General features: G+C 43.1%; 2 protein-coding genes across 3 annotated transcripts in view; both read right to left on the reverse strand.

Annotated features, from left to right (window-relative positions):
- The window catches only part of LOC109909317 (receptor-type tyrosine-protein phosphatase N2), a 276,630-nt gene extending 273,159 nt beyond the window's left edge, over positions 1-3,471 (reverse strand). Inside the window, exon 1 of the mRNA XM_031796270.1 lies at positions 3,172-3,471. Coding sequence (XP_031652130.1) covers positions 3,172-3,253 — 82 coding nt within the window. The 5' untranslated portion in view covers positions 3,254-3,471. The remainder of the gene's footprint in view (positions 1-3,171) is intronic.
- Positions 3,472-4,659: 1,188 nt separating this feature from the next.
- On the reverse strand, positions 4,660-19,891 carry LOC109908759 (condensin-2 complex subunit G2). 2 transcript variants are annotated; one of them, XM_020507436.2, is made up of 27 exons: positions 19,661-19,890; positions 19,416-19,505; positions 18,848-19,039; positions 17,666-17,780; positions 17,042-17,199; positions 15,047-15,181; positions 14,635-14,729; positions 14,107-14,263; positions 13,628-13,720; positions 13,397-13,522; positions 12,772-12,951; positions 12,365-12,517; positions 11,881-12,103; positions 11,321-11,412; positions 10,380-10,553; positions 10,023-10,093; positions 9,769-9,922; positions 9,207-9,380; positions 8,989-9,105; positions 8,389-8,529; positions 7,066-7,165; positions 6,664-6,845; positions 6,187-6,330; positions 5,976-6,079; positions 5,610-5,710; positions 5,237-5,339; positions 4,660-4,961 (listed from the first exon to the last, which is right to left on the reverse strand). In XM_020507436.2, the coding sequence occupies exons 2-27, from the start codon at positions 19,491-19,493 to the stop codon at positions 4,907-4,909; spliced, it is 3,417 nt and encodes a 1,138-aa protein (XP_020363025.1). In that variant the 5' UTR covers positions 19,494-19,505; positions 19,661-19,890; the 3' UTR covers positions 4,660-4,906. The 2 variants fall into 2 exon arrangements, with proteins under 2 accessions (XP_020363025.1, XP_031652658.1); XM_031796798.1 differs by lacking the exon at positions 13,628-13,720 and having other exon boundaries at positions 19,661-19,891.
- Positions 19,892-24,425: the final 4,534 nt, after the last annotated feature.

A 24,425-nucleotide genomic window follows, 5' to 3' on the forward strand; every position in this document is an offset into this window, starting at 1 on the left:
CACTGAGATGATTTATAAGCACTGCAACGTAACGTCTACACCATTGACTGAATAGATTTGTGGGATGACAGATGACCATGGCTAGTGGCGATAGAGCGAAGCCAATGAATCAAAGCAAAACCTGTCTGGATGTATTAGGAGATAAGGTTGACGACAGCCGAGCACATTGAACAGAGAGACAGCAGACTTTGAAGATAGCTATGGTGTCACAGCAGCTATTATTCACTCGACACACACCTCGGCCATGAGCTCTCCAGTTAAACTGGCAAGAGGCTCCACCAACGTAGACCATGCATGAACAATCCCCTATGCCAAATAAATCACAACCATACCTAGACCTATTTACTTATGCATCTCCTCTGTCTAATTACTTTCTAGTCATGCATGTGTGAGTTGCAAAGCTTATGTCTCCCTAAACTAAGGCATGCAATCGATCCAGGTGGTCTGATGAGATAGAAACCATGAACTATGTCTGCGCCCCCAATGCCACCCTATTCCCCTACTTTTGACCAGGATCCATAGGACATGCCGCATAGGAATCAATCTCGCTTACTGCCCTTTGACACAACCTCTATCTGTTGCCACTAATACTCTCTCTGTTCAGTAGTCTATATCTATTGAAGGAAAAAAAGAACAAGTAATTTGCTAGGCTGATCACCCGCAGCTCTGTCATCGAACAGTCTCTCTATACTCTGATCCTGCATCCAGAGTTATTAATTCCCCTCTCAACCTTTGTTTAGCTCTTCAAGTAAGTGATATTTATAGCTGCTCGGATATTACTTCTCTACCTCCCACTCCTTTTTTTTCAGAGCTTTCCTGTGCTATTTGGTGTCATAACACACATACAGATGATACAGTAGACCCGCTCAGATCCACAGTAGGCTACACAACACAAGCTCGACGGGGAATGAAATGCGCTCTTTGATGAAACCAATCAGGGTACTTCCCGGCGACACAGTGCAAGGCACACTGGGACTCATTAAAAACAATAACTGTCTCAACCACCCAGGCAGTCCACAGACACTGATGATGGAGACCACCCCCAGAAAGATTTCAATTTTTTTTTTTACACAAGTATGAATTTTAACAATGAGAGGGATTCTCTAAAGGTTGTGTAGAAGTCTCTGATGGAACACGGCTGACTCATTCAGGATTAACTGAGACAGAGCCTGTGTAACAGTATAACTTTAGACCGTCCCCTCGCCCATACCCGGGCGCGAACCAGGGACCCTCTGCACACATCAACAACAGTCACCGACGAAGGGACGTTACCCATCGCTCCACAAAAGCCACGGCCCTTGCAGAGCAAGTGGAACCACTACTTCAAGGTCTCAGAGCAAGTGACGTCACCGATTGAAACGCTATTTAGCGCGCACCGCTAACTAAGCTAGCCGTTTCACATCCGTTACACCTGCAATCCAAATGGCATCCTATTCCCTATGTAATGCACTACTATGGGCTCTGGTCAAAAGTGGTGCAAACTACATTGGGAATAGGATGCCATTTGGGATGCTGACAGAGTAAATAGTGTCTCCTTTGCAACAAAAACCCAGTTATCTTGAATGCTGTACCATTCCCCTCCCTATTCCTATTAATTTCACAACATTTTAGCAACATTCTTTCTCCATAAGTCGATTAATTTGACAATGTTTTAGCAACAGTCTTTCTCCATGAGAGCTTAACTGAGGATTGTGTAGGTTCCTTACAATAGTGTTAGACTGGCACAGATAGAAACAAGGTGAGAGACCAACAGTCAGAGGGAATTAGATCGAGAAGCCTACACAGAAAGGAGTGGGAATATAGACAGTACAAGATAGACAGAGAGAAGCGTAAAAAAAAACATTGGCACTTTCTAAACGTACAGATGGCGTCTGACTCAACTTCATGACTGGTCCTGGTTCAGAGAGAGGGTGATACCTCAGGTCACCAGTCCCACACAGACACTACACACACTGATGCAGGATCAGTGAGATGACGGCATCCCTGCTTATCAGTCTGACAGAAACACTCGCCCCTTGATTAAGGTCTATTCCATCTGGTAATAACCATACAGTCTCTGCACGGCAAGGCAAACGTCAACAGAAGGGCCCATTTATCCACAATGGCTTCGAAATGTTACATTCTGGCATTTACTGAGTGTTAAACTGGGGCAAGGGAGGGAAAACCAATCAAAATATGAAGGCAGATTTCCCTGCCAAGACTGAAATAAATCAAGAAAGTGTATGTGCTGTCCTTTTAGAGATTACTACCATGCCATTAAGGAAATATGTCTCTAGAAAAAGGAAAAAAACGAAATGCTTACAAATCACATAGTAGATGTAATGTAGTATGTTTTTAGAACATGTCATCAAACTCATGGGCCACCCAGGCCGCACATCCCTCATGTCATTAGCTTAGTTCAGACACACTACACACAGGTACACATAGATTTTGTATTGTAGATATGTGGTAGTAGAGTAGTGGCCTGAGGGCACACACTTAAGGTGTTGTGAAAAGTGTTATGAAATGTAATATTTTCAAATTGTATATAACTGCCTTTATGCTTTACACCATTATTTGTAAAAAATGTAATTGTAAACAACCACGGTATAGCTTCAAAACATGGTAAAATTATATAGTTGCGATCTCATGGATGGTTAATCCTTGGATCCATAAATCTGTATATGAATTAGATAGTGGTTACATTTCTCCAGCTCCATCTCTCAGCTGCTTAACAAAACAAGTGCTAGGGTGGCCACTATGTTTTTCGATTCCCAGTTTGCCCCATTTTACTAACATGTTCATCCCGAAAACACAATGTGGTGAGTCTTGTCTAACAGAATAGATAATGACCTAAAACGTTGTATAATCTCAGGACCCAGAATCAGGATGTCACGAGAGACTACAGGTATTATAGTTCATTCTTTTCAGAATTAAATCTGGGACAGAAGATGCTCTTATCCAGTTCATGTCCTGAATACACTGTCCCTGACACCTTATGATTTTCCTTTTTAGAGTAACCTACAGAACATTAGAAAAACATTTTCATGGAAAGTAAGACGTAAATGTTAGCTTTTCCAGACCATATTGTGGTTTAAAAGCCTGTCTTTCGCACTGCAACACCTGGGCAGGTAAGTATGTTTGTTTTTTTACATACAAATGGCTATATACCGTGAACCACTGTCAACTTACCAAATTTGCTGTCAGCGGAGGTAGTTGGAAGAGACAGGCAAAGAGCCAACACAGCGAAGATGATGGAACACGGCGAATCCATTATTCTACCTAGTCTAATCCATTACACACCTTTGCTAAAACATAGTGTCAGTGTTAAATACAGGATGGTCCAAAATTGATGGATGAGATAATTGCGAGTGAAAGTGAAAATATAAGATTTGCAGAGCAATTTCTCGGGTCCGCCACTTCTCTTCCGCAGTCGCGTCAGGATTCAGCACCGCGGACAGCAACCTTCAGAAGGCGCCCCTCCTAGGTTCTGACGTCAAACACATGGCGAGGGGCCCGTGCCTGGTCTCTGAGCTTGCACCCACAGTTCGCAATAGTTAATGGTTAGCCAGTCTCACCACGAAATAAAGCTCGAGAGTAGGCAATATAGAGATTTTAAAAATGCAATACCAATAAATCCAAGCGGGCATGAGGGAAGTCGCAGAAAGCCAGTTACTGACACCAGGGTTCAAACACCAGCTGGAAAGAGTGGATTTAAACAAATGGATTTAAATTACATTGCAAGTGGAACCCTTTCCCATATATAGTGCACTACTATTGACCTGGGCCTGGTTTCCCAAAAGCATCTTAAAGCTAAGTTCATCTTTAGAACCATATGACCTTATGCCTTAAGATGCTTTTGGGAAACTAGGCCCATAGCGCTATAGGTCCTGCTAAAAAAGTAGTGCACTAACAGTAAAGTAAATGAGCTCATTTATAGTTGGACTCAGCATCTGAATAAACAAGTTAATATATTTGTTTATGGTAAGGCTGTATAAACAGTGGCAGAATAATTTTAAAATACCATAATATAGCATGGCTACTCAAGTTCATACAGAGTTCATAATGCATTGAAATGTCTGGAGGGTTTGTGTTGGATAGAACATAACTAAAAGCATACCAACTACATTTCCATCAATAAATTGTTCAAACAACAAGTGCATATTGTAGCAACCTTAGCACAACACCTTGCAACTTCATCAAGCAGTTCGGACCTCTTGGCACAACGGTTAAGGTGTTGGCTTGACAGTTGATGGGTTCTAGTCCCAGTCGGGGCTACCCTCTATTCACTACAATATGATACACATACTTTATACAGGTAGATAGGTGGTAACCTTCTGCTGGGCATCTCTGTCTGTCATACATCCAGCAGTGCCTGTAAACCAGCTAGAGGGTCATCACCCAGGGACCACCACTCCTTAATGTTACTCTCCTTATCCCGGTACGTCTCCTGGTGGCAGAGCAGTGGCAGGGACGTCTGTCTGTCATCCCCTGCAGCTGGCCTTTAGTTCTTCATTCTTGTCCTTCCTCTTTAGCCACAGAAACTAACCTTCTCTGCCAGTGGTAGAGCATAACTATACTTCAATAAAATAGTGCAAATATGTACTATAAGTTAAACTAAAACATGTGGCAGTGTAAGTGATTTGTGGAGGCCTTTAGAGAGAAGCCACAAAGACACGGTTGAAACTCACATCTCAAATGTATTTTTGGCAGTTACTTAGCAATGTTACAAACAGTTCAGTTTATGCAGCATAGAGTATATGGACGCAATATATAAATCCAAAGCGCAAATACAAGTCATGCTGCATACACCATGATCACACAAAATAGAAGAGCTTAGAAACAACAGAACAGAGGAAAAGCTGACACTGGCAACAAAGAAACAATTTGTAAATGTTAAATGTGTAAATGAGGTTCTCTTGCCCCCTCATGGGCATGGCAGAATCTCATTCAAAGTGTTGATAGCGGATTCGTAGATTACCCTGGAAAAGGGGTACACAAATAAATAATGTAATGTCATTTTGTGGTTGCTATTGGGTCATTTTAAAATATAACTTGCCATCTTACAATTCCCAACTTACGAGCACGTTTCCTTAACATTTAGGGTAAAATGCCATAACAGCTAGCTAACAACTCAAAAATACTTAATTCTTAAAAACATACAAAAGGTAGCAGAGCCAAATGGGTCTTGGTCAAAAGTAGTGCACTACAGGATGCAATATGAGACAGACCTTACAACGTTCATTAACCTAGTCACCTCTGGATGTGTCCTTCGTCCTCAGCCGTGACAGCGTAATGTTTCTGAAGCTGTCTTTGGACGGACATGGCTGTACTCTTCAGATCTGCCTTAAACCTCCCAGCTGGAACAAAGACAGGAACAATCATTACAGGCCAGCTACACTGGATACTGAGCTTCTGGCATTTATTTCAATGAAACCTGAGCATAAGCAACCAGCTCAGGCCCGAGAACAGTGGATAATGGCACGCGCTCTGCTCCACACTGGCAAAACTCCCAGTTTAACAGCTAAAAACTTTTAGCCACGCCCTGTTAGAAACTATTCATGAATGTGAAATCATTCTTTCTTTTTTAAACTAGAGAAATTCTCTTTATTGCAACTTATTTTACTCACTCTGTCTGACAACTGCCAGAATGTGAAGAACTGCTGCCAATCCGGTCAGACCATCAATGACCTCTGAGTCGACAGTTGAGATGATCTCTGCCAGAAAGGCTCTGAAAAAGAGAAGAGGTCTCGGATTAGAAACACCAATTGAGGAGAAAAGTACAGTATATATTCCATTGCTGGAGCTCTTTGTACGACACCGTGTGGGGTTGACTGTTTGGTGTCTGTTCTTCCTCGTTATTCCTTTTTGTGTGGGGAAAAAAAAATCTGTAAAAACATTTATCACAAAAAAAAAGGGAAACCAAACTGAGCCGGGGTCAGTGTGAATAGTAATAGAAAGCAGCAAAACACTTGGGAGTGTAGTTGGTTGTTTACCTTGTGACCGGGGGCGATTTGAGGAGAACGTTCAACAAGATGCTTGAGAGAGGAGGCAAATCCTGGACCGTCTCTGGTGTTGTGACCTCTTGAGGATGTGACATCTAAGATGGAACAGTTTTCAGTTCCATGTTCTTTATTTCGCAACCTATCAAACATTTGGAATCACATTTTCTATCTCGGAAAATAGTGTATCAGCCATCTTTGTTGCCTTTTGCAGGGAGTGTTGGGTCGCTGCAAGGGTGGCAGCACAGACGGTTGAAAACACCCCGTTTAGGGGGTTGGAGCCGATGCCCGACCAAGCCTGAACCACCTGGAGGAAGTCTCCTAGAGCGGTAACAGCCAAGTGCCACAGCTACAAGAGCCAGGGGAGAGAAACAACCTTAAGTCATCTATTCACATTTGAAAGCTGAACGTGGACATATCTATCTATCTATCTATAGCGTATCAGAGTCAGGGGTACACTGGGGAGAGCAACATTTTGTTGGTGGTACAGTAACTGAAAAACGTCCTCTGAGAAGCTTGATACATATGGCCCCAGAGCTGCTTCTGTTGTTGGGCCAAATAGGTATTATTTATAGACAGCCATTTAAAGTGTGACTGAAGAGACTACCTCTAAATGATCTACGCGTGTGCTTTTGATTGACACTCAAAAAATCAAGGTATTTGGGACGCAAACCATCCTCACCTCCTGGCCCTCCTCGGGGTCCTTCCTCAGGCAGCGAGCCATGACCTCCAGGATCTTCTGGAAGACATTGGTGACCACGGTGAGGATGATGGAGGACTGGTTGTCCTGGTTCTCGGGGACGTAGTTCTCCGCCACCTCCGTCAGCACAAAGAGCAGCAGAGGAACACACAGGTAGCCCTTCTCTGAGAACACATTAAAACACACACACATCAAATCACACATCAAATTTCAGACACAATGAAATGAGTGGCCTAGTCCAGTCAACAACTATTCTATAGAATCTACGGTTATTAAATGTGCCTTATAGAAATGTTGATTTACAGATGGTCGAAAATGGCATGTTTCTTAATTTAGATTCTGTAGGTCTCTATAGTAGTATATGTTAAGTATAGATATACTCACCAGAGAGGAGCACGATGGAGCACAGGTGAAGGACCTGCCCTTTGAACTCCTCGTCCCCAAGGCCCACCCGGATCACATCTCTGCTCACCGTCAGTAAACACTGCCAAACATCACCGCAACGTTAGAGCAACCTTGTCACTCCACAAAGAGGGACAGAAAAATGACTGATGTTTTTTTTATTGTGTCAGCATAGTAATTCAGAATTTATAAAACGCAACTGTTTTTAAGAACCTGGAATAACGCCGAAAGACCATTATGGGACAATAAAAAAAAAGAATTAAAAATTATATTTTTGTGCTAATTTGTCCTGAAAACAACGCATTGAATAAGCCACCATACCATAGTATCTTAATCTCAAGTTTTGGTGCTGGAGCTCTAGAGTTAGTGGAAGCAACAGAAGTGGGTATTAAGATAAATGAGGGGTTTATTTTCAATATCTGATCACAGCAGCAGCCTCTGGGTGACACACTTGAGAGAGTAATGGAAGAAATAACTATAGAAGCCCATTTCAAAGAATAAATGAGTCCATCTTGCTCTCTGGGAGTGAGAGGAGTACAACGGAGAGCTGACACGTGAGAGTGTGGACCAGAGCTGAATAACAATCTATAAAACAGACTAAGGTGGCGTCCCAAATGGCACCTTATTCCCTATGTAGTGCATTACTTTTGACCAAGACCTATAGGGCTCTGGTCAAAAGTAGTGCACGGAATAGGGTGCAATTTAGGATGAACCCTCAGTCTGTTCATAGAGTGACAGCATAGGAGAGATCCATGACAAGAATTGATCTACTGACCATAATACCATAAAGCTGCTCGTACATTACTAGGGCCTAATGTCCTGGCTAATACTGTAGCAGCGTAATACACATAACTATATTCTACAGCTATTCTTTTACGTCTGATATTTGATAAAAGTCTAATGCTATATTACTCATGTGTTAAGGTTTCCAGATAACCCCTTTTTACATCAGCATTTGATTTGATTCATGTTCCCTCTGTCTACAGGTAAAGCACGGGTGTCAAACCCAATTCCTGGAAGGCCGAGTATCTCCTGTTTTTTTGCTCCTGCCTTGAATGATCAATTAAGGTAATTGATTAGTTATGAGTTCCCCTCGCCTGGCTGTCTAGGTCTTAGTACGACACAAATTGAAAGAAAATAACACAACCGGCAGACATACGGCCCTCCGGGAATTGAGTTTGACAACTCTGAGGTACCGCGGAGTACTGAACACAGAATTAACGCTTAGGTCTTCTGTACAAAATTATAGTGTAAACCCTGTCCTGTGATTGATACCTGCCTCCCTATCCAGAGGGTCACACGTACCTCTACTACCTGCCTGGCGAGGTCCCGCTGCTGCTCAGTGACCCCTCCCTCACTGGGGCCGACCAGGAAGGGCAGCACCCTCTCTGCCACCCACGCTGCCGTGTTCTCCACAGGGACAAGGAAATCCCTCCCCTCCGAGAACTGGGAAAGCAAGTAACGGTGGTTATAGCAAGCCCAGGTGGTTATAACTGGTTATAAAAGGTGGTTATACCCAAAACACTGCACAGACCAGTGGTTATATCCCAAATAGTGTCTACTAGATCTGGGACGATAAACCAAAGTACCTACCGTACACTGCTCAAACCGACACTTATCGAGGACATTTAGCTGATATTGTTAGTAGCCTATACTTGACTAGAGATATGTGATGTTTGAAATTAAATAAAAGTCTGCTAATAGGAGTGGCTGCTAATGGGACAATTGATAGCTACAACACGCAAAGTAGTAGTAGCTTTAAGGGTAGTAATAAAAATAAAAAACAGATGCACATTAGTGTTATAAAGTTATCTATTTATTGCTAGCATAATAAGTCAGTTTATCATGGGCAATACTGTACACAGATTGGTTCCAAAGCGGAGGCATGTAAGCAATGGGACTCACTTTGTGCTGTAGATGGGCACTGAGACGTGCGTGAAGGGCAAATGCTCTTAGTGCTGTTTCTGCTCTGGGGACATCCGCCTGGGCCTCAGAAGAGCTCAGATGGGATAACAGCACTGACTGAGAAGGAAAACATGACACAGGATACCACCTCTGTTCATACCCACTCACCGCACATATAACCAATCTATACAACTGTGTAATTATATTATCTACTCTACCTTCCAAGCCCCGAGGGCTTTGTGCAGCTGTTTGAGCTGGCCCTGCCTGAAGGGCAGGATGCAGTCCCGCGTGGAGGTACGACTGACCAGGTACTCCAGGTAATCTAGCCCCAGGTCTGGCTTGGCCTCCACCGTCTCCTGGATGCGCACTTTCCGACTGGTGTTCCCTTTGCCCTGTGGAGGAGAAGGGGGAGCAGAGAGGTGGGGTAATGTCCAACGATGTCATGATTACATCTCAGTACACTACTATAAAGAGCATTAAGGCAAAAAAAATTTAAGACAACTTCTTTGTTTACTCAGAATAAAGTAAAGTTAGTAAGATTTATTACTATGTAGATGCATCCCTCCTTTCTGCATTACAATGCCTAATAAAATATCCCAAGGAGCCGGCAAGGATCTCGCTGAGGCATCCCTATTCATCTGTGCCTGTATCTCAAATGGCACCCTTTCCCTATATAGTGCACTACTTTAGACCAGAGAACCTATGGACCCTGGTCAAAAGTAGGTCAAATATAGAGAATAGGGTGCCATTTGTGACACAACCTCTGTGCGTGTTGCTTACAGTGGGGGTGGGTAAGGCATCAGTGAGCCAGTCTGTGATGAGCTCCAGGACGTGTGCAGCCTGGCCCCAGCTACACAGGCACTCAATGATCTGACTGTACTGGGACACCTTGGCCCCCGCCTCCAGCCTCTTCAGCCTGGACAGCACCCCACAGCTGGAACACAGGGACCAGAGAGACAGGGTTAACACAGGCAGACACAGAGAGAACCTGAAGAGGCCAAAAAGGACAACAAGTTAGCAGGACCCCCACAGACCTGAAAGTGGGGACAGAAGCTGGGGGCAGTAGGGAGGCCAGTTGGATGAGGGGAACTGTGGAACGCTCCTCCTGAAAGAGAGAGAAACAAGGTGAGGACATCTTAAATGATGGGGAAGATATCTGGGGTGCGTACCAATAATCTTACCTTCTTCCTTTAAGTGCGAACTCGTTCACTACTCCCCACACATTTAAAAGCATTGGACTGGTGTTGGCATGGGCTAGAGGGCATTTCCATAAACCAGTCATGTCCTTTCAAATCTATGAAGGGAAGTGAACAAGTGTTCACTTCGGAGAGATTATTGGGACACCACCGAAGTTGTGACTGCCACAGGGTAAACTCCAGTCCAGCTCACACCTGGAAGACATTGAAGTACTTGGGCACAACAGAGCCAAACTTGGCAGTGGTGTACTGGAGGGCGTCCTTGTTGAGCTCCAGGGCTTTCCGGATGCTCCTCCACAAGATCACCACCACCTCCAGCAGACTGGCCATGGACGCCGTGTCCTTGACCGACAGGACATGCTCCAGAACCTGCAAGGAACATTGTTTTAAATCTGGGATTTCAAATACAACAAAGCGGTCACTGTGCAACTTGTGGTAAACTACTGAGCAATGGGGCTGGAGAAATATACTACTGGAAATATGTCCAGTAGGTACTTGCCCTCAAACCACAAATAGGAAAACACCAAGGAGGCTGGGATGCCAAAATATGCTTAAATTAATACCATGCTCGAAAGAATACAAAATGCCCATTTAATTTTCTTTGTACTTACCTTTTGAGCATGGCATTCAATTAAGTATATTGTAGCACACCAGCCTCCTTGTTTCTTTCTCACGGTTCGAGAACTACTGAACTCTAAGGAAATGGTCTCTCTCGCACCGGCCACTATTCATTCTAGCCTGAGCGCAAACCCTCATACTAGCTTTCTATGCTGGAGACAAGTAAACACTTAAATTCATAGACAGCGCTACGGATGCAAGGACTGACCATCCGGTACGCCAGAGAGACGGATCAAAATGATAGCTTCAAGACATGGTAAAAACTGGAAAGTGTTTGTTTAGGACTACATTTCCAAACAATTGAGTAAAACAAGATTATCTGTTGGATTATGCGATACGACAGGAATGAGCGGAGGCATTTAGCTGAAGAGGTGGGATGTACTCATTTTATATTACAATTTGAATGATGAAAAAAAAAAAAAAAAAAGTCATTATCGTAGATGCATTCCATTGACAAACGACAATTTCCTTAGTCTTGTAAGTGAGCTGACATTCAGTGCTACAAAAATCAGTCTTACACTTGTGTTCTCCTTGTTTGATTTGGTCTCATTCAGGTCTTCAGTCTGGATGCAGGCGTTCAAACACCGGCGGATTATCAGCATCAGCTTGACTGGGACACAAGCGGTACAGTCAAACAGACTTTCGTTCAGGGATTTCTAACCACTTCAAATGACTCGCATAACATCTGCTAGCTAGATACGTAGTTGGAATAGGATCTAGGGGGAATAAAGACCTTAGACAGGTCAGTACTGTCAACAGATTAACGAGCGATTTAAATGGATAGTTTGAGAGTTTGGCAATGAAGCCCTTTTTTTGTTTGTTCTCTACTTACCCAGAATTGGATGAACTCATGAGTACCATTTTGTATATCTATGCTTGCAGTTTGAAGGAAGTTGAAGGTCGTTTCTGGAGCGATTGCTAACTAGCGTTAGCGCAATGACTGGAAAAATGTCAAACTATCCCTTTAAATCCCACATATGCTGACAGGCGCTACATACTGTAGCTGAAGGCCAAACTGACCTATATTAGTGAGGGCTGTGTATAGGAGCTACTGTATGTAACTGCAGGCTAAACTCACCTATGTTAGTGGGGGCTGTGTAGATGTGTGCATACTGGTAGAAAGTCCTAGCTGCCTTGGGGTTCATCTGAATCAGAGTGACGCAGCGCTCGCACCACACCTCCACTGATTGGTTGACGGGGAAGAAGGAATTGAAGAGGAGGTTGACGATGCGCTTGGAGACAGGCTGCGAGTCGACGGCCAGACGGGCTAGCAGGTGTTCCATGGAGGCCACCTTCCAGAACTGGAGAGAGGAGAGGTACGGCAGGGTGAGCATCACAAATAACGTCTGACAGTACTACTGAGATAAGCGGGGAATCAAAAACCTTTCTCCCAACACAAACAGAAATAACTAGTGTATTTCCTGACAAAATGACAACAATGAAGAAATATACATTTAGTATAATGTATAGTTGTACTTTGAATATCGTCAGTGTTGTCTTTTTATTAGGTAATACGTTGTGGCTTTGCACAAAACAGAAATACACGCAAGCGGTATTTTTACCTTGGCGGCTCGCACTGCTTTGATCTTGAGCAGCATGTTGAGGAAGGCCACGCGTACTTTCTCCGAGGTGTCATGGAGGCTGTTCTTCAGAGCTGGCAGCAGCTGCTCCAGCAACGGGTGACTGTGGCCATTGTCCAGCACGATGGTCAAACACTGGAGAGAAGATTTCATTGTAATCCATAATAACAACACAGAACTGCAGTGATGACTAGAGGGGGGTCAGAGTTCATATAGGTCTGCATCCCAAATGGCACCCTATTCCCTATACATGCATAGTATGTATGACCAGAGCCTTAAGGACGTGTCAAATTAGTGCACTATACAGGGAATAGGGTGCCATTTTGGACGTAGCCATAATGTTCTAATATATGTAGTGTTTTATTGTATTCAATACTGTGGTAACTCACCTTGAAGACGGAGCAGCGGACATCGGGGGAGGTGGTATCATTGGCCAGCTCTACCACAAGCTTCTTGAGGAAGTCGGTGATGACAGTGGGGGGGATGACCTCCCAGCACTTGGCCAGGATCTTACAGACCCCGAGGGTGGCTGTGGAGCGCACCAGAGGCTGAGGGTCCTCTAGCAGGCACTGACATGTTACAAACACACACCGACACACAGGAACAAACAGGTGAGAGCTTTCGAATATTAAGCAGACATCACTTATTAAAACAGGAACACACTGTACACATGCTGATAAAATAGACTCATTACACTTGAACTATTTAAACCATTTAAATCCACACAGAAACATTCTGCGTTTCATAATTCCAAATTGTCGTATTTACATTTAAGTCATTTAGCAGATGCTCTTATCCAGACTGACTTCAGGGTTAAGTGCTTTGCTCAAAGGCACAGACAGATTTTTCATCTTAGTCGGCTTGGGGATTCGTACCAGCAATCTTTCGGTTACTGGCCCAACGCTCTTCACTGCTAGGCTATCTGCCGCATATTAGCTCAACTTATGGCATTTCAGGGATTCACAAACATAAAACGACCACTTGGAAATTCAACGTCATAATACATTGACTTACAACCAGCGTGTCCAGTTGTTTCTGGATGGTCTCGTCCATCTTCTCACTGCTCTGGCTAGGATTGTTGATAGGGAAGGCCTCGGTGAAGAGCAGAGTGGCATTGGCCCGGACCTCAGAGTTGGCAGCCTGCAATTATAGAGAGAGAAGACTCCTTCATTAGTTCAACAACATAAAAAAAAACACTATCCAGAAATAAAGAGAGTACGTTTATCAAGGAAAATTTGACTGTACGCTTAGCGCTCTCCAGAGAATGGGCTTGTAGAGTCTGTAAAGCATCTCATCCAACCCATGGCGGCCCTTCCGTTTGTGAAAGTAGCTCAGTATCTACACAGATGATAGTTAAAGTCACACACATAAAATAAGCGTCAACCATTGCAGTGAATATGTAGGCTTTGTGGTAAAGTAAGTCAGCTGGAGGTTTGCTGATATGATGCTAAAGCCTTAGTCTTGTTATGAAAAAAATAGAAAATAAATACAGGAAATGTGTGTTGGTGAAGTACTACTTTTCCTTATATTATTGATAAAAATATATATATATTTTTGAATGTAATTGATACAGTTACATATCTCAATATTTTTATGATATTTGACTCCAGGTATCGATTTGTATAAAAAAAAATATATATATATATATATATATATTATTTCTGAAGCAGACAGAGTGAGAAATATGTTTGAAACACACTAAGTGAAATGTTCACGGCACCCACCTGTCTGACTTTGGCATGGACGGGTGAGGTCCTGTGCAGGAGCACAGCGTGCTGCATGAAGTCCTGGATGCACGTGCTCTCTATCTGCTCCAGATAAACCCCAGAAGCCTTCTTCCAGGCTCGGCAGTAGATCTCAGCTATGTGGTCAGTTTGGGGCCTGGGAGAAAAAAAAAATCAACAATCAACCAAGCAGTCAAAAAACAGGTATATCATAATGAATTGAATAGGAGAAAACCATTGCCTCCTGACAGCTACTTTTGAATAAGTAAACCTTGACCGAGCCAGAACGTCCCATCTCCTGTTTCTGTAGCGTGAGGCAGCTTGATGTGCAAGTACACCTCCTGGACAGGACACTAAGTCTGTCATGGGGCCTTACCCTAAATGCTGAGTGCCAAGCTGAAAGGCATCGGGTCCCATTTTTGTTGAGTCTTTGGTATGACTCGACCGGGGATCGAACCCCCAACCTCCCAGACATTATAACAAGGAGACTTAGTACCTTAATAGGAAACTACAAATGCAAACACTTACTTTGCAAAGTAAGGTAGCTGGTTTTTTATGGTTCCATGGATCATCCGGATGAAGTTGACATTCCAGCTAAAGAGGAAGACCATCAGACGCTTCCCCTGTCAACGAAAGTCATGTTATCGGAACGACAATGTGAGCATGATAGCATAGCATAAGATCTCACACACACACACACACACACACACACACCAGACCCGGGTTTCAAATACGTGGGAAAAATATATATAAAAACATTCAGCTTTTTCTTTTGTCTGGAGTTCCAGGTGGTCAGGGTTTGCAGTTTTGGGACTTTTCTTTTGGTTTATTAAGCTAGGCAGGCTCAAACGGGCAGAGAAAATATTTGAAATTCAACCCATTTTTATGTATTTAAAAAAACAGTTCTGACACACACACCCCAATAAAAAGACCTACTTACATCTTCATTTTTAATGTGATTGACACTGAGGAAGCACTGTAGCAGCAGATCGATCAGCTCCTTGCTGCACTCCGACGCAAAGTCCACAGTGAACAGCACTTCATGGAAACCCCAAAGCCGTTGGATCTCAGCCCCCTGAGAACGTGCACACAACGCAGCGACAACATTCAGCAAACCAAATACAAAAACGAGTCAATGCAGACGCCAAAAGGTGCCAAGATGAGACAAAGGGTTAATACAGAGATATTCTTCCCCCAGATAACCAGAGACCCATACTGGAGAACAGCCTAAAATGCAGATACTGCTTACAAGGAATCCATCTCACTAGGTCAGAAACAAGAGGATCACAAATCATAAAACCACTCCAATGCAAACAGCCACCTCTCTGATACACTAGTGTAGAAGATTTCAGTTCTGACAGAGATAAAATGAAGAGCACATACTGTCTTTCAAACTAATTCTTCAGTTGATCCCTGAATGAGAGTACCGGGTGATTAGAGAGCACTCGTCTGTTGTCGAGACCAGGGAGTGGAGAGAAAAAATATTTTTGACTCAGGCTCCTTATGGAGATGATTAGGGATATAGGGGGCTTCACAAAACACAGAGGATGAGGAGAGACAATCAGATAGGGCACACAAGATAAAAAGCAAGCACATGGAAGAAAAAAAAGTAAATATGTAAACATGTACCCAGGATTTTTCCTGCATAGAAAACTCTTGGGTGGGCTGCCTAAGTGTTTTTTTTTTAGGGCCACCCATGTCCAAATTGCCTCTGGAAGCAGCCACACACAAGCCTAAGATCACCATGCACAATCCCAAGCGTCCGCTGGAGCGGTGTAAAGTTAACTGCCATTGGACTCTGGAGCAGTGGAAACACGTTCTCTGGAGTGATGAATCACACTTCACCATCTGGCAGTCTGACAGGCAAATCTGGGTTTGATGGATGCCAGGACAACGCTAGCTGCCCCAACGCATAGTGCCAACTATAAAGTTTGGTGGAGGAGGAAATGGTCTGGGGCTGTTTTTCATGGTTCGGACTAGGCCCCTTAGTTCCAATGTAGGGGAATCTTAATGCTACAGCATACAATGACAGTCTAGACGATTCTGTGCTTCCAACTTTGTGGCAAACGTTTGGGGAAGGCCCTTTCCCAAACTGGCCTGCAGAGCCCTGACCTCAACCCCATTGAACACCCTTGGGATGAATTGGAATGCCGACTGCGAGCCAGGCCTAATCGCCTAACATCAGTCCCCGACCTCACTAATGCTCGTGGCTGAACGGAAGCAAGTCCCCACAGAAACCTTCCGACATCTAGTGGAAAGCCTTCCCAGAAGAGTGGAGGCTGTTATAGCAGCAAAGGGGGAGCAACTCCATATTAATGCCCATGATATTGGAATTAGATGTTCAACGAGCAGGAGTCCACATACTTTTGGTAATGTAGTGTATTTAGAAAAGATAATGAACCTAATATATATATATATAATTTTTTAAACAAGATCACCGTTGATAACTAACAATCACCAAAATAAAAGCTAGACAGTCAGAGAGAAACAAATTCCCCAAATTATGCATTCAGGAGTATTTTGGTCATGGCATGTGGCCCCAATTGATTTTGGTATAATGTTTGTCACTTAGACAGCACAACCCATGGCAAAATGTGTAAAACTGCAGGAAATGAGCCTCAAAATTGCTACATTTTTATCTCCACCACACGGCCAAATGTGTAGAATTACAGGAAATTAGCCTTGAAACAATTTTGTCATTACGGGCCAACAGGAGGGCCTCTAAAATGTCCGGTCGGAGACCACATCATTGGACACATCCATAGCCACACCCACATCACACACACCAGAAAAAACCCTGGTAGCCTATCATTTTCTATTTCCCACCAGAATAACTGAAAGCAAGTCCAGAAAGCTCGCTAGAGAAAAAGGACGACTGACAGAAAGCAAAACAGAAAAGCAACAATAGGCCATGTTGGTGCTAAAGGGTACGTACTGGTTTCTTCAGTATGAGGGTCTTCTCCAGGCTTCCAAGGAAGGCTGTGCGGCCCAGCTCTTCTTTACCAAGGAGGCCTTTCTTCCACCAAGCCTCGCACAGACCGTGGATAGCCTGCCGCAGAGGCATCTCAGAGGCAGGAAGGTAAGGCAGGACACCTGGGGTTGTTGGACAGAGACAGACTGAAGGGTTGGGGGTACTTAAAATAGTCTGGCTGACACCTAACTCAAAGTCCTCCTGACTTCAGTCTGGAAAGGCTCTTTTGAGGTTGTCAGCATGGTGTCGATAACTGCTTTTTTACCGATTGGTTCTCCTCGGTTTCTTTCTCACTCAAACACACACGGACAGCCACACAGCCCCCGAGCGCCGCCAAAGCTCAGCCAGAAATAAGTACAACTCTGCACAAATACTGCATCTACAAAGGCCTCCTGTCCAGACCAGTGTGTCAGCTCTCCCTCACTGACCATGTGAGTCGTGTTAACCAGGCTCCGTAAAACATGTATTTTCAAACGCTTTGAGATTCTTTCTATACAAAAAAAAAAGCACTATAGAAATGAAATCATTTATTCTTATTACTATAAAACAAGGAAAGAGTTCATACTAAAAAATTTAATAAAAACTCACCATTTAATATGTTGCCACACTCTAAGAGAGAATTGTAGGTGTCGCCATCCTTAATGACGTCCACAGAAGCTGTGACCACTAGAGTCACTCCCTCAAGGACAGACATGGTGTGTGTCTAAATAATGAAATAGATTACTGTTAAGGGAATTTTTTATCAATGATGACTAATTATGTATACATTTCAATCAGGACTGACTAATCCGAATACAATTATGTTACTGTATATGTACTAATCAAAATACTAAATGTTACTGTATATGTATGAATTTTCTTATCTGATCCCAGTACTGAAGTGAATGTGGTCAAGAGTTTAGTAACAATGACAGTCTGTTCATTGGTACAAATGAATCAGACTGGCTAGAATGCTTATCTACACAAGAAAACCTTGACTCGTAAATTATATTAAATTGGTAGGGAGACGGATGTGGGAAGGCTTGAGACAGCCTTGGTACTGGAACGGAGGTGTGTGAACGTGGGCAAAAGTTGGAACAATGACGGTCTGTTACTTGTACAAATGAATGAACTATCTCCAGACTGTCTAGAATGCTTATCTACACTGACTGACCTTGGCTCTAGGCGAGGAGGGAAGGCTTGAGATCTATAGAGCCTTTCTACCAGTGTCAAGAAGAGACAGAACATTTAGAAAAAGCTGACGTCATTTTCAGTTTATAACCTGTGGTAAAATGTGTATGAACTCAGTACTCTCTTGAATTAAAGGCTGTTACTTGACTTTTAAGACCGGTGCTCTGTCCATTCTTATAAAATAAGGGTCATACAAATTCTTATAAATTGACAGAGTGTTTAATTTTGATTGGGAATTAAAACAGAGGAATTAAATTCCTTCAACAATTACCACCTCTCAATCAAGGAATAGTAGACAACTGAACGCTGACATCAGATGTAGGAGATGAAGTCAGAGCAAGAATTAAACAACTGTTGTCAAGCCCCGTGTGGAAAAATATAGAAGAGAGGGAGAGTGGTCAGGATGTGGAATTGTCATGAGACTACGGTTCTCCATGGCAGAAAAACAAGGCAGACTAAACTCTTTGGTCAAACCTTCTTTATGTCAAATAGTATAGCTTGGGAAAACAAACAATTGACTTTAGGTGACAACATAACGCATTTTTCTTCCAACATTAGGACTGTATCCCTTAAATGTAGTATTGTGACATCTCTACTCACCCGGTCTGGGGACACCACCTCCATGTCATTGTCCTGCTTGTCCTCCTCTAAGCCAGCATCCCAGTACTCTGGTGCAAAGGCTGCCAGCTGGTCACAAAGTAGTGTGACTAGTCTGGCCCACAGTGCCTCTCTCTGGCCCTTTGGCAGCTCCTGCAGGACCTCATCCAGGTCAAAGGGCTCAGCCGTGTCCTTCTGTTTTTGACAAACAGTTGCCCTCTTGTTGTCAGGGGGTTTAAAGCGTATTTCCTGCAATTCTGTACAGTTTGCCATGGCTAATGTGTGTGTATTCATGTGATATTTGAGTGATTCAAACATTACAACAAAATATATGGGCTAAAAAACATTTGCATTTCCGAAAAGTTATAAAAAGCTAAGGTAGGCAATGACTGACATGACAAAAGGAAAACTGATGATACCCAATTTCGAAATTGCACCTAGTGCATTCTACTATTACCACTTAAGAGTAAGTTGAAAGCCTGACTGTTTATTTATTATTATAAAGCTTGGGAACCACTCCTATTCCTATTTGAAGTTTTGCAAAAACAACATTGTAGCGAATGTTACTCACATGGAGTTTAGTGAAAATGAGAAATTCCCCCACATTGTCTTTGCAGATGGAGTCTAAAAATGCCTCTCGCTTAGACATGTTTAGCCAGTACTGTGAAATAATAAGTAAAATATCTCGTTAAATCTGAATAACAATGTTAGCTAACAAACCGAATTTGCTTCGTGTTTCCGTTTTAAGGACAAAAAGAAATCTAGAGTACATCAGCATATCATAAACCACTATCTAAGTTCATGTTAAATACATACCAATGTCGTATGCCGTTCTTATAAATCATCAACTATTTTCTTATTATATTCGCAGCTTCCCCGCGCAAATTTTGATTTGACAACGTCCAGAGCCACGTGACACACTGTTGTGAAGTATCCAGAGACGGAAGAGGAAGCGAGACATCCCACTCCCTCATTTTTAATAGAAGTCAATGATCTAAAGAAGACCAGAGACCATCGCATTGGTGTCTATGGGAGAGCCACCCCCTTAAATAACCCGGAACAGATCCTTTTTTATTTTTTGTCCAATGCTAAACAGCCTGAGTCAACTATCTTCATTCATCCACCATCTTATATACATTGGTGCCCAACATCACGATACATCCGAAGCAGACCAGGGGCCTGTTGCACAAAACTAGGATAAGGGATTAAGCCAGGATATCTTGGTGATCCTGGCTCAATTGATCCGTAATCCGGTTGCACTAAAGATGGATAGGGGGCAGGAGGATATGTTATGGTATAAATTACCATGGAGATTTATTCTGTGGAGCTAGCCTGCTCCAGACCAGGCTAAATTCCAGGATCTATTTAATCTCATCCCTAATGTCAGTCAGCAGTCACCACAAATGGAAACCAATAGTTATTTCACTGCTCACTATACATTGTTATCACATATAACTAGACCCACTGTTATTATTTAAACGTTTGTGATCATTCATTTCAATGATTTTGGATAAAAAATGATTTTTAGATGTTGCTATCATTAGATAATTTACAGTTTCCCATAGACTATAAGGCTATATATAAAATGATAGAATATTAGGGCCACAGAGGGGAAAAAAACACAAGTCATAATATTGTAACCAGTTGTTTTAAAGGAGGACAGTTGTTAAAATGACAGATGTGGGGCATTTCGTGAAATTGTACTTCAGTATGGTTTCATAAACAAAGACATGCTGATGTGCCAGAATATTAAGTATCACATTGTCATAAGTATCAAAACTGTAAAAACAATATGTAGCTTTTCTGCAGAAAGAACCAGCCTCATAAATTTATGACTTTATCCTTTTTCTTCAGTGTGGCCCTAGTACTCTGTCATATAAACAAATACACATTCCATATGAATATAAAAACACAATGTGTAACATTATGTTCCTTTATTGAATAAGGACAAAACAAAGCAGGTAAACCATTAGCTCCTTTCGAAACTGAAGTCACAGTGACTCTACAAGATGGAAAGCACAGAATCCAAGCATATTATACAAAATGATACATACACATTCAAAGGTCTGTATATAACACACCCTGCATGTCTGCACACTAAAATAAATGCAGGACAAATCCATACACATCAACTGAACAGACAAATGAATGGATGCAGTAGCCTCCCTGCAGCCTTGTATTACACACAGTATACCGCACAAACATCATAAGAGGCCAAATTCGTCAAAAAACGAACCCAAAAAAAACAAAATTCCTCTGCCACCGCAGGACATATTTAACCAAAATTGAAAGCACACATACTAACTAAAATAATTCAACACATATTGGTCCCTCAGCAGCCGACCACTGTCGTCATCAGGGAAGATTGCCGGATTGTCCCAGTCCATGGCTGGTGGCACTCTGGGGGCCCTCTCCTTCCTCAGGCAGGCCACATTGTGGAGGACAGCACAAGCCACAGTAATATCACATGCCCTAACAGGGCTGACCCTTAATTTGTGAAGGCAGTGAAAGCGTGCCTTCAGGAGGCCAAAGGTCATTTCAACTCTGGCCCTGGTCCTGGCATGGGCATGGTTGTAGGCCTGCTGTGCTTCCTGGGGGTCTGTGAAAGGTGTCAGGAGAAAAGGCTGGCAGCCATACCCCCTGTCTCCCAGCAACACACCAGAGAATTCACCTGTCAACACAAAATCTCATCATTACTACCTCATAAACACAGTGATATTCTTGACACAGCCATGATGGTTATAAATAGGGGTTGTGTGGCTTACCTTGTGATAGATTTCAGAGGCCCGAAAGATTCTGGAGTCATGGACTGAGCCAGGCCATTTTGCCACAACATTGCTGATCACACAGTCAGCATTGCAGACCATCTGAAATCATAAGATGAGGAATATTACACCAATCAATGCACATCACTGGCAATGCAGAGTGTTCGTCAATGGACAATATCAAAAAGTTATGTTCACCTGAACATTAATGCTGTGAAACGATTTCCTATTCACAAAATCGGCCTCATGGGCACCTGAGGGGGCTTTTATCCTTATGTGTGTGCAGTCCACTGCACCAATGACATTGGGGAAACCTGTCACACAAAGTAATGAGTATCCTACTATGTGTTAACAGTTGTCCTGTAATTTGTAGATCCTCTTACCTGCAATCCTATAGAACTCCTCTTTGATGTCACAGAGTCTTCTGTGGCCAGGGAAGGAGATGAAGACATCTGCTAATGCTTTGATAGCCAGACACACACTCCTTATTGTGCGGCAAATTGTGGCCTTGTTCAGCTGTTCTGCATCCCCCACTGAGTACAGGAAGGCTCCACTAGCAAAAAAGCGCAAGGCCACACAAACCATTTGCTCCACACTCAGTGCATGGCTCCGTGCAGTGCGGTGCTTAATCCTGGGACCCAGTAGTCTGCATAGATACCTGATGCAATCTGCAGAAAACCTGTATCTTTCATATAGATTGTCATCAGGGAAGGCCAGTGGGTCCAACCGGTCCCTGAAGACCCTTTCTCGCCTGAAGGCTCTCCTCAGCACAAGTGCTTCTTCATCCACCACATCTCGCACGAATGGGCATGCCATTGTCAGAGCAGAAAGGAACACACAATTTTGGGCCTTCATATAGGCTAGTGGCCACACCTGGTGCTGGGGGGGTGGGCAAAAGAGGGCGATGCCTTATAACGATGACTTGGTTGTACTGATTGCTGGGAAAATAAAAAAAAACTTAGAAAGATGCCACCGTCCTGTGTGCTCACAATAAGAGCTCATATGTCATGGCTCACTTGACTTTACGAGAATATACCTAATTTTTATTTTGAGCTGTGTCATCTTCTTGGAGCTGGGGGAGGAAAGAAAAATAATGATTAATACATTTGTGTTACAGTTAGCATACAGTGTACATTGAAGGCATATCTCACCTCCCTCAAGTTTTTTTATTTCAAGGTCCAGTTTCCTAATTGTCCTCTTTTTTATTTCGAACTCCAGTGCAAGATTTTCCATCTTTTTCTTCTTGTACTGAATGTCTATGTCTGCCAGTTCTATTTGGCGCCGGAGGTGGTTGCCATACAACTTTCTGATAGCTTGTGAGCTCTGTGAACACAATACAATTAGCGCAGCTGGAATTTGGCAGGATGTGGTGTCCTTTTATTAATACGCACTATGTTGCCAAGCTGGTTTTCCCACTGTATAGCATCTGGGTCCTGTAAAAGAATTTAGATTTTTTGATTTTGATGAGGACTCCTCACCATTGTAGAGTAAATAGTACTTTCACAGTCTTAACATGATACCTCATGCCTTCTGGAATCCAGAGAGATGGTCTCCTCCTCATCATAGTCTCCATCATGTGCTGTTGCTGCTGCACTGGGGCCTTCACCCTATCACATTTAATCGGATTCATATTGAAGCTAGTAGACAAGACATGCCAGGCCTACAGTATGCCTTTGATGGAGTACTCACTGGATCAGCATCGTCTGGTGCTTGTGCTGGTGGCTCTAACAGGAACACAGTGCTGCCAGACACTGCAAGGCAATAGGTAAACCAAAGTCAGACAGTCCAAATTGATTCAATATGAATGTGGTTGTATCCCATGTAGAGATGGAAGGACATACCTTGAATGAAGCGGGTGGCATCTTGGGAGGAACCTATGCTCGTCTCTTTCCCCCCAGGGATCCCCTCTAAGACGGGCCTGCCTTTATTTAGCTCCAAGGCCATGTCCTCTGCTGGGGTAAGGTCAGCCTTTGGTGACCCACCACCCGTGCCTTGTCTGTGGGTATTCTTTTTCACTGCTAAAACAGTACAGACAATGTGTGAGCAGGCACCTTCTGGGTACAATATATGCTTGTGCTTTGTTAAATATTAGTCAGGGACCATACCATTCTGCAGAATGTTCTTGTATTTGATTTTGACCTGCTGCCATGTCCGTTTTGGCCCGTTCATGTTTAATCCACACACACACACACACACACACACACACACACACACACTGCAAAAAATTACTTGGTATTTTTCTCTTGTTTTCAGTAAAAATATCAAAAAATGTATCATAGCTTTATACAGTGTGATGGAGTTACTTTACACAATTTCACTCATATCTGCAGTGCATTTCAATAAAAAATTTAACCGTTTCATAATGACAGTACAACTGCATTTTTGGAGATGTGAATTAAATATTTGAATTGTAATTGTGATGTTTCAGCGGAGCGGTGAGTGTGTAATTGTGCACTACTTACGCATTCAGGCGGTCTGCAATACTTTGCCACGCTTTTTCTCTTTGCTTTATCACTGTGGCGGTGTTGCCTTTCTTCTTAATTATATATTTTACCTCCTCGTATGCCTCCATGAGGATTTGTGCTTCCGACGGGGAAAAGTACGCGGCTCTAGTTGCCATGGTAAATCAGTTAATCTGTGATCTGTGGCGGGGTCTATTTGAGTGAGCCGTGAGCGCGCACCTATCCAGGATTGGTTTCACCTGGCTTAATGAATCCGTGTCTGCTCATCCTGGCTTGGTCTTTGTGCAACCAATTAAGCCTGGACGCACATGTTTTGGCTTCATTGAGCTCAGCTGAGTCATTTATCCCGGATGT

This window comes from Oncorhynchus kisutch, linkage group LG18 (genome assembly GCF_002021735.2).
Source record: "Oncorhynchus kisutch isolate 150728-3 linkage group LG18, Okis_V2, whole genome shotgun sequence".
NCBI lineage: Eukaryota > Metazoa > Chordata > Actinopteri > Salmoniformes > Salmonidae > Oncorhynchus > Oncorhynchus kisutch.